Source organism: Choristoneura fumiferana, chromosome 17 (genome assembly GCF_025370935.1).
Source record: "Choristoneura fumiferana chromosome 17, NRCan_CFum_1, whole genome shotgun sequence".
Taxonomy (NCBI): Eukaryota; Metazoa; Arthropoda; class Insecta; order Lepidoptera; family Tortricidae; genus Choristoneura; species Choristoneura fumiferana.
Genome location: NC_133488.1, coordinates 4,400,141 through 4,415,947, shown reverse-complemented (window position 1 = coordinate 4,415,947; position 15,807 = coordinate 4,400,141). Strand labels below are relative to the sequence as shown.

Genomic DNA, 15,807 nt, shown 5'->3' with positions numbered 1-15,807 from the left:
TATCATTTCACTGGTAAAAATAATTAAAAAAAATTAGCTTACAACAAAGTTTGTTATTTCCAATTATGAATAATACTTATACTCTGTCCATAAATTATGACAGATATTTCGTGCCTTTGCTAAGGACCAAGTTAATAAGTACACCAATTTGTGAATCCTATATAATAAAGGCCTTATATTCTATGAACGAACGTTCTTAGTATAAAGGTCAATATTTAAATTTTCAAATACAGAAATGTTTATAAATTTAAAAGCAGTTTCATTAATAAATAAAAAAACGAGTAGAGAACATAATGTTTATTTTTTCATATCCTGCATGTACCTACCTACACATTATTCATTACAAAAAAAAAAGAAAAATTTAATGATAAGATTAGCTTACATTTTTAAATTAAAGATGATAGTTTCCCACAAAAAAAAACAATAAACATAATGAAAATCCATCAGCACTGTTCCTCTCAATTTACATAATTAAAAAAATAAATTTCTACTATAGACGATAGCTCTCATGTATACTTTGTCTTTTTCTGATTTGTAAAAGAGGTTTATAGTCTTGATGTAATATTCTTATTTAATTTTTTTGAAAATGTAATAAGAACAAAAAAATTAAACGAATTCATAAAGCAATGAATATAATTTTATACCAGTTTGAATATGGTGCCCCCGAACAACAACTTATTCGACAACCATAACAATATAAAATATAAATGAATGTATACCCTCGTTACTCGTTATTTTATTTAAAATAGATTTTTCAATAAAAAGACGGGTCAAGATTAAGTCTTAATAGTCTTAATTCTAATTAAACTTAGAATAGTTTTTTCAACTAGACTTCTATTCGTCATCGCTGCTAAACTTTTTTTTCTTACTAGTTTTCGTTAGCAATGGGCCTTGGAGTCCAAACGCGCCGGTCCCACTGCGGCAAGGCTGGCCCAACATGAGACAAGCGGACGCCGATTGAATCTTGTCACACTTAGCATTCATCACAGCCTCTTTCAAAAATATCAATGACGATTCAAAAGACATCTGCTGAAGTGGCGAAGTCGACGATTCCATACCTTTTCTACTCATCGGTTCAAACACTCCATTATAAGTCATATAATCCGCTACTAAAGTCAAATGTCTAGGATCCACTGTGATACCATAGACGTTAAACACGTTCTGAATTTCCTTTATAATTACCTTGTTCGCCGCTTCTATACCGTATGTACGCGCGATAGCATGAATATCATTACTATATAGTTTGTTTACCAGCAACAAATCATTGTATTTGAACATTTCAACAATATTTATACCTTCTGTTTTGAGATAGAGAACGTCTTTCTCTCTGTTGGTGATGGCTCTCTTTATGTTCTTAACTTCGTGTATAACGGACCTTGCGGCAGTGTCTCTGAGGGCTTGAGACAAGTCCACTTTCAGGAATGTGATGGGAAACAGGACTGTCAACTCACACCATTCGTGATTTTTCGTGTCGAAGCTGTAGTTGGTAGCGCTTTGGATGTTTTCGACGACTTCCGTCATTGCTTTAGTGTCTTTTTCTGTGATGTTGTCCTTAATTGGTTCTTGTTCCATCTCGTCATTTTCTTTAGCCTGTTCATCAATCTCTACTTCGTCGTCAGACTTGTCCTCTTCTCCCGACTCTGGATCTTCGTATTCTTGCTCCTCTGCGTGCATGTTACGGTTCTTTACCTGGAAAATATGACCACTGGTTAATTGATATTTTTGATGTAATTACTTTGGATCCCTAAGAATCAGGTATTTGTACAGTTTCTATTTTGTTACATGTTAGTCTGAACATTACCGATAGCATTTATCATTTTGTGGTTAAGTATTTTTGGCCTGCTAGAGGTATCATTTGTGATAGGCATAGTAGAATAAGAAAGATTTTATCAAAGTTTAAAGAGATGATTAATGTAATTTAGTAGGTGATTCTAATGTAATGTATTACCTGAGTAGTATCATCATCATCATTTGGTTCTTCTTCATCAGAGCTGTTAACATCAGGATCAAGTTCAGCGTCTCTCGCAATCGGAGCCTCGCCCTCATCATTATCATCGTCATCATCATCTCGTTTCCGCTGCCTTGACTTCTTTTCCGCCGACCACAAAACCCCGCTCGTTGCTTTAGCCTGTTTTTTTATAGTACTGAACATCTCGCCGAAAAACTTTCTTTGCATATGCTTTATAATTTGAGCCGGTTTCACTATGTATTGGGTCTTGTACTGCGCTTTAGGTAGAAAAGAGAAACGCATAGTTGTCTTCAATTGCCTATCAGGTTCCGTTACAATTTCACATTGCACGTCTATTTTTTCCAAAACATCAGCGACCGTCACTCTGTTAAGTTTCTGTCTTAGCCTCTCGGCTTTCTTATTTAGATTCGGGACTTCTTTGAATGGTATGTCCATGTTGGGTGTCTTCAGCTTAGCAGAAGCAGTCATGAGGATTTCTCGTAAACGCGGTATACCGAGAGTAACGTTCATGTCACCGCGGCCGGCGAAATGGAACGTGTTCAGTGTCATCTGAGTGGAGGGTTCTCCAATAGATTGGGCAGCAAGCATACCTACAGGCTCGCCTGGTGCCGCCATCGATTCCAAATATTTAGCATTCATAATTTCTACAAACTTGTCTTTTTCTGTTCTTTCCATGTATGGATTTTCTTTGCGATTTTTCAAGTAATTCTGAATAATACTATCCAGCTGCTCGCTTATTACTCCGAATTTGTATTCTGGCGATAGTTTGCTTGGAATCGGATCAGGGCATGATTTTTTGGCGTATTGTTGTCGGTCCTCCTCGTTTAGATCACGCCACATTTTCTCAAGCTCCCAATAATATGGATCTCTAGTTTGATCGGTTGGTTTGTCGTCTAGTTCAATAGTATTTCTAGCCACTTTCGAGAACTCTGCGAACGGGCTGATCCGTACTTTCTCATTTGGATCGCCATGCTTTTTTATCCACTTCTTTAGCGATTTTTGCGCTTTAGCGATCGATTTTGTATCCGCGTCTTCTTTCAGCTTTTTGATGATTGATGGACTTACAACAGCATTGGAGTTGATGTCGAGAAATTGAAATTGATTCTCTTTTAGGTACTGGCACTTTAGAACATCTAAGCCGTCTTCTCCGTAGGCGAACTGAATGACGCTACTGTCTGCGTCTCGTACCGTATGGTCATAAGCGACGCTCAAACCTTCAAGATGTTTAATCAAGCACCTCTGTAGATAACCAGATCTGCTGGTTTTGACGGCGGTATCAATGAGACCTTCACGGCCAGCCATGCAATGAAAGAAGAACTCTTGAGGCTGAATTCCAGTCATGAAGCGGCCATCTATAAACCCACCAGCTCTTGGAGAAATGTCGTAAGGTGGAAAACTGGGAAGCGACCGACCAGATATCATGAGCGGTGGCCGTTTGCCTTCTAACTCTATTTGACCAAGCAAGCATGAAATCTGCATAGTGTTAACAGTGGACCCTTTGGCACCAGACTGTACCATGAGTTGGAGATTGTTGTAAGGAAACTTCTCCAGCAAACCTTCAGACAAACACGCCGTATTTATACTGTTCGTGTGTGAGTCCAGAACGTTTTTGTATTGCCTATCCAAATTTGCTCTAAATTTTGGATCTTTCTGCATCATTTCTCCGATAGTGGCTTTTAGTGTGTGTTCGTCAATGTCAACAGGCAAGTCAGTAGCTTTGGCAGCTGCGATTTTCCCGACCTGCCTTACCAGGCAAATATAATCATCGCGTTGTTGATTGGCTTCGTCCACAACCAAAATGTCTTTAACACCAAGTGTAAACCCGATCCATTGCAAGTAGAAAGTAAACACCTTGGAAAATGAACTGAGCAAGGCGCATGAACCATCTCCTCCATACAATTCGTACATACAATGTACTAAGCCGTAAGGTGTGGCGCCATAGTGAGTTTTATCTAACACCCCAGACAAAAGTTCTCCTTTTCTGATAACAACTTCTGCTTCTGACATATCATTACCTTCTAAAGGTGTGCCACCAGCCTTCCAAGGTCTGGACGGCTGCTTTTGCCATGCCTTTGAGCTGATCTTCGCATTACCAGTCAGGGAGAGGTATGCCTTCCCTTTGGGTATACTGTTGATGATGATTGTTGACAGGACTTGCTTACCAGACCATAGCACCATTGGTTTAAGTATTGTTGGAGGTAACAGCTTGATTTCTCCTCTTTGGTTAGATAATGCTTGAAAGACCAGTTGTTGGTAATCAGATTTTGTGTAAAAAGTACCTCGTAGAGACATTTTCACTCCTGAGATGACATGATCTTGAATAAGACCACTGAGGGGGGTACCGTCTTTTGGTACAAGGTACTGCTTTCTCACTGACATGATATTGTATGCTTCACTTCTGGCAATTTCATTTTGTGGAAAATGAGCATTCATTTCATCACCATCGAAATCAGCATTGTAAGATTTGCAGTTGGCATAATGTAATCTGAGTGTCTTTTCTCCCTTAAGAATCCTTGCTCTGTGAGCCATCATACTAGGCTTGTGGAGAGATGGTTGTCGATTCAAAATTAAAACATCACCATTAATTAAGTGTCTGTGTACAACTTTTAAACTGGACTTCTTGTACTCATCTGGAGTTAACAATCTTTTAGCTAAACTTTTTCTCTTTTGCAGAGAGTCTGGTGGAATCAAAATCACCCTTCCATTTTCAATTTCAAGTTTCTCAGCTCCTGGATGTTTATTAGGTCCATTTATTACCATTTTTCTCAATTCATCCACATTCCACTCAGTTACAGGTACGGGGTATGTTAACTTTGTTGCAAATGCATCAGGTACACCAATTTCATCAATATCAACATTGGGATCAGGTGTGATGACAGAGCGAGCTGCAAAATTAACTCTTTTACCCATCATATGCATTCTAATCACACCTGTTTTCTTTTCTAGAACTTGTTTAAGTCCCAAGCTGGTTAGACCTTGGCCCTCGCAGCTGAGTATATCATTCACATGTCTCTGCAAGTCTTGCCATACTGTGTGCAGCTTTTCTGCAGCGGTTTTGCCTGGTACACCTTCATAAGCCTGTCTCGGTGCTTGTTCAAGGCTGTCTATGCATTTCTGCTGATCTGATGAAGACATGACCTGCAATACGGCTCGGGCACCATAAGCTGACTGCATGATTGCCTTATAGATATTATTCTGAGGGTGTTCCATGAGTTCTCCCATTAAGACATTGCAAGGTCGGACATTTGGTGGCAATACAGGGACAATTTCCATGAAAAATACATTTGTGGCAGGCTTGGCTTTAGTATGCATAAGAACAGGTATGCACTGTTTCAAAATCTCTTCATCATTTTGTGCTATGGATGTGCAATAGTATTTTATTTCATCTGGCATTAGTATCTTCACACCCTTCATTTCTCCTCCACGACTGTCGCCAGTTATGTTGTGCATTAGTTTATTATCTGATGTTGTCACTTTTATTAACCTGCTTCTACAGTAAATACATGACTTTCCTATGTTGATGGTTTTGAAAATGTTACTAATAAATTTCGATCGCAACCTGTCTGTATTCTTGTTACAAAAAGTTTCTGTTACAGGATCTCTTTTACTTAACATTTTTTGATATTTCCTTATAATTTTAGGAGGCTTGTCTGGAATAGAGTCGTTGGTACCTTTTGTGTCAGTATTGAAGAAACTTTCTAAGTCCATAGCTTCTGTGACATATCCTGCATCAAGTAATCTTAACTGCAGCAGCAAAGTTGCTTTTGTTTTGTCATCCATCTGGATTCTAAAGCATTTTAAGCAACTAACGCGAAACAACGTGTAAATATTCTTGAAGAATAACGGGTTGACTACAACCAGAGGCAGTTCTATATGACCAAAATGACCCAGGCAATGCAAGAGAGGATTAGTGCAAGTTGCGCAGAAGTCGTTTCGCTCTCTGATAGGTCCTAATGCTCGGTCGTAGAGGCCTCCCTTAGTGGTGTTGCCCATTGAGTCGAAGGACGTTGAGTTAGTTATTTTCGCTACACTAAGTTTCCGGATTTCGTCGTCGCTGAACATTAAGAATTGGACACCGTTCGGATCCACGGACGTCAGGCCCTGCAAGGCCGACGTGAAAGCCGACTTAAAAGCCATCTTCAGTTTCTGTAACAGGATATAAACATACATTCGTTAGGTTATCGTGCTTTCAGCCAGTCCGGTCTTAAGACAACATAACCTCAAAATGACTTCTAACGTGCAATTTTACACTAAGATTTATTTACTGAAATGATATTTTTACTCACTTTGCTGTTCGCGTTAATGCATGCTTAAATAAATATCACACACAACATTACATGAACTAAGTCACATCTCACAATAAATAAGACCACGACACGATTTGTACCAAATACAATGTACTCTGTGATTTGTACTACGCGCTAGACACTGACAGTACTGAACTGACACTGGAGCAACTATTCTTATAATCTGTGCACTGGAGGCTGGCTGGACTAGACATAGACACTACCACTACACTACTAAAACGAATGAATGAACCAGTGCTGCCAACTCCATCATAGAGCAAAACTGTAGATATGCTTGAAAAAAACTGTAGAAAACTATAAATATCAAATAACCAGTAAATCTACAATCTTTTTGTTATTTTGTAGTATTTAAAGATAATTGGAGTAATAAATAAAATACATGATAGGGAAAGAATTCCAAAAAACAAACGTAATCATAAAATTTTTAATCAAATTAAATGTCAAGTCTCAAAGATACATTTATTTTACGTGAAGTAAAATAAGTGTTCTTTAAAAACTAGTTTTGTTATAGTAATCCAGCACTTCATACAATGTGACTAGCGATTATTGAGGAAGCTTTCCTTGTCATAGGTACACCTATGCAATTTGACAATTACCTGCGGTCTGATAGTAGTAGATTTTACTGAAGCCGACTAAGCTACGGACTACGTAGCAAATAAAATGGCTGACGCCAGCATCTTAAATAAAAAACTGTAGATTTCGAGGCCGAAGCTAAAAATGGAGAATTTTTAAAAAACTGTAGATCTGCAGTTAAAACTGTAGGATTGGCTACACTGGAATGAACGGTCACTGCAGGGGGCTACTACAAAATTTGAAAATCGAAGTTCGTATCGTGCCGTCCCTCTTACTCTCGTTTTAAATAATGTAAGTGTAAGCAAGACGGCAAGATACGAAGTTCGAATTAAGCACTTCGTAGTAAAGGGCTTCACCCCACCCAACAACAACAATTTGCTTTTTAGGGTTCCGGAGACAAAATGGCAAAAACGGAACCCTTATAGTTTCGCCATGTCTGTCTGTCTGTCCGTCCGCGGCTTTCCTCAGAGACTATCAATGCTAGAAAGCTGTAATTTTGCACGGATATATAAGTAAATTATGCCGACAAAATGGTACGGCTAAAAATTAAAAATCCTATAGACTTAAAGTGGGGGTGTTTTTTTTCTCATTCAACCCTATAGTGTGGGGTATCGTTGGATAGGTCTTTTAAAACCATTAGGGGGATGGAATCTCAGTGTGGTATCGTTGGATAAAAACCATTAGGGGTTTGCTAAGGCGATTTTTCGATTTAGTTATTTGTTTGCGAAATATTCAACTTTAAAGTGAAAATTTTCATTAAAATCAAGCGTCCCCCCCTCTAAAATCTAAACCGGTGGGTGGAAAAATTTGAAAAAATTCAGTATGGTAGTAAATATATCAAACTTTCAAGGAAAACTATAACGGCTAAGTTTGCTTGAGAATTATTAGTAGTTTATGAGTAAATAGCAGCCTAAGGTATAAAATATACCTAAACTTGGAAGATTCCGCATAAAATAATGTAATGGCTACGGAACTCTATTTTGGGCGTGTCCGACACGCTCTTGGCCGGTTTTTTAAAATTTACATTTTGGGAAAGACATGACAAGACAGGACCAACGAAACCCATTCGTTGGCGTTCGTTGGGCCGGTGTGTACCCACCATCAGTCAATTAATGAGGCGTCAAATCCGTGAGACATTTAGGTCCCTAACGTAACCTAAGCGTGGTGTAAGTTTTACATTCTGTGTCTATTTTAATGGACTTATATTTTAATATGGCAATAATCATAATCAGTCAGTCAACATGGCGGCCCAAGATGAAGTTGACGTATGTGAAAGTTGGGAGGATATGGACGAAATTGGCGTAAGTGTAAATTGTCGCTGCACCGGGACATTTCTGACGCCGAAGCCTGCCGCCATGCCGCCCTTCACACAAAAATTAATATGTTTCAGTTGGACCAGAAGATCAAGCTGATGTCAAGTGCGTCCGCGCCAGTGAAAACTACGCTGAAAGGTTGCAAGGTTACAAACGTAATTGTAGAGGAGAGCGCGTGTATTGGATCCCAGTGCGTTATGCCCGAGCCCGCCATTCGCATACTAAAGCGGCCGTCGACGCTTGCGAGCGGCCAGCTCAATGGGGAGCGGAACGCCCGGCCCGTGAAAACATTGGAACAAAGACAGAAGGAATACGAAGAAGCGCGGCTACGGATACTGGGCGAGGCGCGGAGCCCCGAGGACGTCATAGACGACAAGTGAGACACAACCCACTACCATTTACATAACACCTTGATCTTGATATTTTTTTGACAACACATTCTGTTTCAGTTTGAGCCGTTTGCAGGAGAAACTCCAGGCTAATAACATCAGCGATAGTCAGAATGGTAATAAAGTGAAAAACTGTCACAATGATAATGCCAAAGGTAAGGAGCGGAAGGTGCTAGCGAGGCTGCCGCCTGGGGCCACAGCATCTGGGGTGTTCCCCTCTCCCCCACCGCCCGGGGTTTTGGTGATACGCACACCCCGAGGTCCGGACGGGACCAAAGGCTTCCAACAAAGGTAGCATCGACAAAATGTACTTGTAACTTTAACACTAAATTGTAAAGTCCATCCACATGGTACAGAAGAAAGACACAAATGTTGACATATTGGCTTACTCTCATGTGATTTTGCTTTGCAATTCATAATTCTTGTTAGGATCAGTTCTATGTTATTTATTACTAGTACTCCGACAATAAAAATGGCTCCTTAGCTAAAAAAAGAAACTCAGTGTAATATGCAGAAGTATAATTAATTAATGTTACAATTAACAAAGAAATCTGTAAGGAAATAAAACAGACACAAGTACAGTTTTGCAACTTAACTACTATACAATTCCTACTAGTTTTTGGCATTGATAAACAAGTTAGTTCTACCATAGTAAAAGAGGAGAAGTATGTAAAGTCCAACCCTTTAGGAGACTTAACTGCCTACTCCAGCTCGGACGCTTAGAGTTGACAATGTCTATTTTAGATTAATTACCTACCGGCAAATAATTTTAGTACGAAAGTTAACATAAAAATGTTTTATGTCTGTGTCTAGACAAACAAGATTCTATGCCACCATAATATAATTATTATACTAAATTTAAAAATATTATTTATTAATTTGCCAGAGTGGTGATGGCGACTGTGTACATAATACTCATGTTTACCTACACATAATACTATAACTATATTGTTTATAGGTAGGTAGGTATGTATTATTTTTTCATGTGTACCGCCACAAAACTATTACACTACACTTCTATACCACTAATTTACAACTATACCTAATACAAAAAAATACGTAAGCCTTGACTGCTGAAAACTTAATCCTTAAATTATCAGTGTGTGCGTGCGGCGGGTGCGTGCGTACCTGCGCCAACCGGCTCGCACACATTTAAGCCGCGCGATGTACTTTTGTTTGTAGTGAACTTACTTCTCTCCTTTTACTATGGTTCTACACTGAAATAAACTGTGTGTGTGTTCTTTTCTCTAATGCAAGTTAGTAGCATTCCTTGATGGATATTTCTACTAGCATTTCAATTTGTAACAGTTTCCTTTTGCATATGTTGCAGAAATGAGCTATAGTTAGGGGCTGTTTTACCATTCATTGATGTGTTAACCGACGGTTTAATGTGTCGCCGTCTCCGTCTATTCGAACAAAACAAATAGAGACGGCATCACACCTAACCGGCAGTTAACACTAATCAATGGATGGTGAAACAGCCCCTTAGTATAGTTAGCATATAATTATAATTAGTTCAATTTGTAATGAAAGCACAATGTTTTGTTTTGTGAAAATCTTCAGTTATGTATAAATCATTTCTTTAATATATTCAACAGGACAATGATATCGGCCGAAATATTCGTAGAACTACTCCAATGACTGTTGCTATTGATCAAAAGCAAAAACGAGAAAGCACTCACACACAGGCACATAGAGAGCTCACCGTACCTATCAACAAGGAATCAGTTTTATTTCGTCGATCAAAAACGCTTTACGTCTACTCAATAATAGCAAAATAGACGTTTACCCGTCGATATGTCGGCGGCCGATCGTAAAATCCGCGAGATGACGAAATTCCTAGGCATATCATGAAATGGCGCCACAAAGTATGAGCCGTGTGCCGCGGCAGCGGCCGGCGAAGAGCCAGAACATCACTAGGCAAATCGTTAAACGGTGGGTTTTTAACGATATGGCGGATGTCCTTTAGCCAATTCATGAAATGGCGCCATTTCACGATATGCCTGGGAGTTTCATGATCTGGCGGATTTTAAGATCGGCCGCCGACAGATACACGTCGTTTCGCGTCGGCCGAGCCGATCGACGTCATTTTCGCTATTTGGGTAGAAAGCGTTTTTTGGTTGGCTAAAGCAGATTCCGCATTTGATAGGTGTGTGTGTGGGGGAGAACCTAAAGGCTAAACAAGTTTAAGGCCGTGTTCGAACTAAACTGACTGTCAGCCGCCGACGTTACGCAGTTTATTGTATTTCCATACATATTCACTTTTTCGTTCACATCTAACCGACAATACGTTATTACGTTGATACGTTATCACAGTGAGCCTGCTCACATTCGGCGGCTGACAGTCAATCTGGTATGAACACGGCCTAATTTACGTGTTCCATATACAACCCTGGCTTTCACACATTTCTATGAAACCATAGCCATCAGATATTTCGGAGAGGCCAAGGTGAATAATATCGAAACATGATCTCTAATACCTTAATAATAGAGTGCATTGAAAATACAAACTGAAATATCGATGCACAGAAAAACCAGAAAAATAAGACCAGCACTGGGAATCGAACCCAGGTCCTCGGTATTCCGTACCGCGTGCTATACCGCTACACCACTGCTGGTCAACAGTACAGACACGAATTTCCCCTATGCATCACATATCTCAGCTTGTTTGTTCAAAAAGATTCCAAAAAAAGAAACAAACAAGCTGAGATATGTGATGCATAGGGGAAATTCGTGTCTGTGCCGTTTTGACCAGCAGTGGTGTAGCGGTATAGCACGCGGTACGGAATACCGAGGACCTGGGTTCGATTCCCAGTGCTGGTCTTATTTTTCTGGTTTTTCTGTGCATCTATATTTCAGTTTGTATTTTCAATTTAGGTTTTACGGGATGACCGTAAAAGTAAAAATTTGGTATTGAAATAAAAAATACAAAAAGATTCCAAAAAACCAATCTCAATAGAGTGCATGTTCTGATATTTTTTACCAAGTTGGCCGCTCTGAAATATTTGATGGTGACTGAACTACAAGCTTTTACCTTGCTAATTCTGCTACTAAAATTTCAGTACAGCCTGTGACACGAAAGTGTAGCGGTCACTGTTAATGCGTAAAAGTAGTATCGCATAGGCTAGCATAAGCGCTGATCGGCGTGCGTCTGTCACATGCGCAGAATTTCATTGACATTAACAATCAATGCTACATTTCCATGGCACCAGCTGTACCAGAGCAGCAAGATAAATACGCATTATCCTATTTTTTAATTTAACTTAGGTAGTTAAGTTGAAAAACTAAGGTAAGCTAAGAACCATTCCGATTAAACTAAGTTTCTTTTAATACAAACACGGCCGATTCGGTCTGTTTGGGAGCCTTGCCATAAGCAATACACGTATAAAAGTCGGACGGGAGCATGTTAAAATTTGGTCATACTGTAAAGTTGTCAGTATACGGTCGTGACCACGGACTTCTGAATATTATCGAAACAAAAGATTAAAAAAACATGTTTTGCCGCGCATTTGCATAAACAAAAACTTTTTTTTTAATTTCTCATTCTTGCCGTGATCACAAAATCTTAAAGCTGCATAACATGCTATCGTCGACTTGTTCATTTAGGGCGACAGTCTTTCCCGGCCCGGTTAATACCGACATGGAAATACCGACCCTGTTTTTCGTGTACTCGCCCATAGAAGCTCATGTCAGTTTCTATGGGCGTGTACACAAAAAACAGGGTCGTTATTTATCCGGGCCGGGAAAAAGTGTCACTCGTTTATTTACTAACACTGAACGTAAGTTTATGAATTGCGAATGATCAGATCATTGAGCTCACTAGCGGGAACAATATTTATTGTAATGTATCAGATGTGGACGCCAATCTAGACACTGAGTGATTGATTGTATGTGAAAGTTATTGTAGTTTTTGTAAGTTCTTTTAGTTCAGCTACGGCTAGTTCTGGTTTTAAGAAAAATGTTCAGTGCCCGTTGACGAGAAGCATTTTTGATGCGTGTGATGTTCTATTCCTTTCTTCCGGGTATTGGTCTAGCCATGTCTGGGGGGGCTACTACGAAATTCGAAAATCGAAGTTCGTATCGTACCGGCCTTCTCACTTTGATATTAAATAATATTAGATTCACTGGGACGGCAAGATACGGGGTTTGAATTTTACACTTTGTAGTATAGGGTCTGAACTATACCTATTCTATGGTATGTTTCGTCAACGCAATGAACAGAAAAATTACTTGTTGCGCCCCTTGTCGCGCATACAGCAAAGTTGGCAAGTTGGAGAGTGATAGAATATTACTCGATGAGCCTTTTCGCGCTTGTAGTCGTCGTGTTTGGCACCTCTGATGTAATCTTTAGAAGAAACTGACAGATTATCTGTAATTATTGTAGATTCAAACGTGGTGTTCTGAACGTAAAAAGACCTTATGGCGGCGGCCATTTGTGTAATTTCTTTATTCACAAGAATAAATATTTGAATAAAGTGAGCTGTAAGCTGTAAGGCCTCTTCATGATTAGTGTCACAAATGTTGATATTTCCCAGTAGATAGTTAGTCAATAAGATAATTTATAAAATATCCAAATGTATGGATAGTTTGTGGACTCGGGATATTTATTTTTAGAAATGTCATAATTACTTGAGACATATTTTTTTATATTTTGCCTGACATATAGTGGAGTTTTATTTCGGTTTGGTATAGATCGTTTCACGGGAAATTTTCGGAACGGATTGAATGGCACATAAACCGGGCTAGTAGAAATCAGGGGGCTACTACAAAATTGGAAAATTAAAGTTCGTATCGTACCGTCCTTCTCTCTCATATTAAATAATATAAGCGTCAGGAGGACGGCAAGATTACAATTTTGCACTTCGTAGTATAAAGTCAAACCACGGCCGGAAAAAAACACGTTTCTTGTGTCCTTTCATACTTAACTTTAATTTATTTTTATTATTTATTGTTCTAGCGGTAATACAATACTTAACACCTTTATGCGTATTTAAAGTATTCACCTATTACGGTTGAAAAGATACAGCCATGTGACAGACTGACAAAGCGACGGTCGGGATCCATTATCGGCATCGGTATTAGAGTTTAGTTATATAGATGATTGGATATGGAACCCTCACAATGTTATCAAGTCATTTACGTGCTAATAAGTGCCATTAATTTATTTCAATCCACCGTAGCTCCCGTAAAACGACGTATATCGACGTATTACATTAGCAGATTAACATTTTGCTTGTGGGGAACAAAATTTATTTAAGCATACATTAAAAAGAAGAGATTGAACGGCGCAGTAGTTAATGCTATGCCAATTGTTTAGGACAATACAATGTAAATTGTAGAAAATTGTTTTATTACGATGTGAAAATTTTTCGAGTTTCTGATTTTTGCCAGTAAGTAGGGACTGTGGACATAAAAGTTACCCAATATTTTAAAATCAGAACTAGTTTCGCTTTACACATTGACAATCAAACTATTCTCTAATGCAGCTGTTCTCGAAGTTTCTTGGCGACGAAACCCTATTTCAAACCTACATATTTGCTGGAGCCCTAAAATAGGCAAAGATAAAAATAGGCTTATTTAATGGGAGGTTGTACTTTGCCACCTTACGGTACACCTTAAGTTACTTATCTTAACTATTTCCAGTTTTTTTGTCGAACCCCCGCAGAATCTTCACGGAGCCCCAGGGCTCCGCGGCGCACACTTTGAGAATGGCTGCTCTAATGTGTTTTTTCTTCATCATTCACCACCATGTTTCCAATAACAATTTTATTGTCACTATAAAAATGTCATTAATGATAACATATTAATTATAAAACAATGCGTGCATACAATGAATTGATATTGTAATTGTCAAAATTATTGAAATGAAACTTTTATATCCCATTTTTCTACATTATACATATAGTATATTTTTTAGTATAAGGTACTTGCTAATAATTGTATATTTTTAGCATTATTTTATTGTGTTAAGTTTTGATGATGCTACTGATCTGTTTATGTCATTTATGATAAAATTTTATAATGGTTTAGACTCAAACATCCTGAATGACTGTCTGGTTAATGTAGGGAACCGTTTTTTAAATATGGATTTTCATTTAAAGTGGCTTATAATTTTTTCATGACATACATTGTTCTTTACTAATATTAATTTGTTTTCAGGCTTGTATAAAAAGCGTTTTTCAAATAACACTGCGAAAAAGCTACCGATTTGTAAGAAAAACAGTGTATGTATTTTTTAAACAGATGATATCTTACTAAACCATTTTTTTTATAGTAGGCAGATGATTGTCGTTGTCGCGCGTAGGTATTATGTTATTCGACACTATACTACCTACTTTGTTGTTAAACTGTGGCGATACACCAAAAGTATAACGTAGTTACCATGGACTCCACTCAAAATTATATAGAAAGTGGATATGAATAATTCTCACCTATTGATTAAATATTTGTGTGAGCCAATGTGACTTAATTTTGTGTGACAAAACAGCTAATCGAGGTGCGTCATTAACTTATTAGCTCGTTAAACAGACAAGATATAGTGGTGAATAGCCACCATCATATATTCAAGGTGTATATTTTTAAATGTCGAAATTTCCACAAATGTGCACTATTGAACAAAAAGCAGTATTGCTCTTTTAGTTATATAGAGCAGTCTTCATATTGTCATACACACAGTTATAAATGGTCATCATTAACAGATCACGTTTGCATTAAGAGTGACTGAGGTGCATGAGTATTGGACAGTATTTGTTTTGGTTTTAATTAGGTTCAAATTGCTTTACACAGATTGGTTTCTCTTTAAATGGGTCCTTTATAAGTAGTTCGATTATAAGGCTATATGCTAATTTAAATTTTAAATGGCATTAATCAAGTGTTAGACAATCTTGTATACCTAAATCGGTGGCGTATCGTAACAACTTGATTCACATTGAGTCGTCTAAATTTTTTAGTTTCTGATTGTGGCAGTTTTGGATATAATCGTCATGATGTGTATATGATGTGTATCTTTAGATAGAAGCATTTTTAGGGAAATTTGGATTTATACCTAGTTTCATTTAACATTAAAAATGGTTATAAAACGAAGATTTTACTGAAAACCGCGTTCACTTCTAAATTTAAACCTCGGATTATTTAACAACAATAGTGTTTATAAATTTCGTCATTAGATTAATAATGTTAAATGAAACGAATATAAGACATTGATTACAGATTTACATCCTTAATTAAGCCATGTTCCGCCTTCTTAGTACTATCTC

At 38.1% G+C, this 15,807-nt stretch overlaps 2 protein-coding genes across 2 annotated transcripts; one reads left to right on the top strand and one right to left on the bottom strand.

Moving 5' to 3' along the window:
* Nucleotides 1–282: 282 nt before the first annotated feature.
* Polr1A (RNA polymerase I subunit RpI1) lies at nucleotides 283–6,466 on the bottom strand. The gene is made up of 3 exons (XM_074099857.1): nucleotides 6,256–6,466; nucleotides 1,949–6,115; nucleotides 283–1,689 (listed from the first exon to the last, which is right to left on the bottom strand). Exons 2-3 carry the CDS (start codon nucleotides 6,104–6,106, stop codon nucleotides 835–837), a joined length of 5,013 nt encoding a protein of 1,670 aa, XP_073955958.1. The 5' UTR covers nucleotides 6,107–6,115; nucleotides 6,256–6,466; the 3' UTR covers nucleotides 283–834.
* Nucleotides 6,467–8,080: 1,614 nt separating this feature from the next.
* On the top strand, nucleotides 8,081–15,120 carry LOC141436822 (SUZ RNA-binding domain-containing). Its single transcript, XM_074099899.1, has 3 exons — nucleotides 8,081–8,150; nucleotides 8,240–8,538; nucleotides 8,612–15,120. The coding sequence occupies exons 1-3, from the start codon at nucleotides 8,091–8,093 to the stop codon at nucleotides 8,844–8,846; spliced, it is 594 nt and encodes a 197-aa protein (XP_073956000.1). The 5' UTR covers nucleotides 8,081–8,090; the 3' UTR covers nucleotides 8,847–15,120.
* Nucleotides 15,121–15,807: the final 687 nt, after the last annotated feature.